The sequence below is a fragment of the Cryptotermes secundus genome, unplaced genomic scaffold, assembly GCF_002891405.2.
Source record: "Cryptotermes secundus unplaced genomic scaffold, Csec_1.0 C38276217, whole genome shotgun sequence".
NCBI classification, from domain to species: domain Eukaryota; kingdom Metazoa; phylum Arthropoda; class Insecta; order Blattodea; family Kalotermitidae; genus Cryptotermes; species Cryptotermes secundus.
In genome coordinates this window covers 1-869 of record NW_019770099.1, presented here as the reverse complement: position 1 = coordinate 869, position 869 = coordinate 1, and the positions used below count along the sequence as shown (strand labels likewise).

The 869-nt window shown below is 42.5% G+C and overlaps 1 protein-coding gene across 1 annotated transcript; it reads right to left on the bottom strand.

Annotated features, from left to right (window-relative positions):
- Positions 1-235: 235 nt before the first annotated feature.
- On the bottom strand, positions 236-866 carry LOC111875126 (brachyurin-like; the record flags this gene model as incomplete). The annotated part of the gene is made up of 2 exons (XM_023871190.1): positions 236-437; positions 736-866. Coding segments are annotated over 2 exons (318 nt in total), but the record flags the coding sequence as incomplete, so codon positions are not given.
- Positions 867-869: the final 3 nt, after the last annotated feature.

The following is an 869-nucleotide window of genomic DNA, read 5'->3' as shown; positions in this document are numbered from 1 at the left end:
ATGTTTGTTGTCATCATTGGGAACTTACTGGATTCTGTTTTCAAGGTATGATGTTAATCAAGATCACCTACTGGAGATATCATTGAATATGTACGACTTTTCATCCATGTGGCATCGCACTCAATGAATGAGATACCCTCTGGGAGGTTTAGCCAGCTTGGTGGGATACCCCTATACACTGCTCCTCAGTCCTAACAGTTAAACTACCTCATGTGTATATTTGAGCAGATTTATCTGGCTCTTTTCATATTCACCAGAATAAACACTCACTGGTTGTGGTAACTGCTGTGGGAAGCTGGATGACCGCAATATCGTTGTTGATGGTGTTGGAATTGTAGTTCTCGTGGACAATACTGGTTCTTGATGTGAGCACCTGTGAACCAGCCTCATCAATATCAAGTCGGGTAGCTCCAAGCCTCACCTCATATGAATTTCCGCTGAAACAATTATATACAATTAAATTTAAAACGTAAACTTCTTGTTCTCCAGTCAGTCAAGGGCAGGTTCAGAGATGAAGCCCTGAACATAATTTGTAATGTGGGAACAGGGGATTTAAACCTCATGCTACTGTGGCACTGGCAGCTAGATTTTATCTGGAGGGAAGAGTACCTATGTTGAAAACAATGGACTCAAACATGTGCTGTTTCAATAGTGCAATGCATGGATGTTAATGTTAAGAGATTGAATGTTCTTGAATGTAGGAAGATGTGTACGTGCATTGGTGTTTTTACTTACGCACAATGAGCTGCAGTGAGGACCCATCGTTCAGAGATGAGAGAACCACCGCAGAAAGATGAACCTCCAATTATAAGGCCAACTTGCCATGGGAACTGACCACGCTCTGCACTGATACCACCAGTGATGCGGTG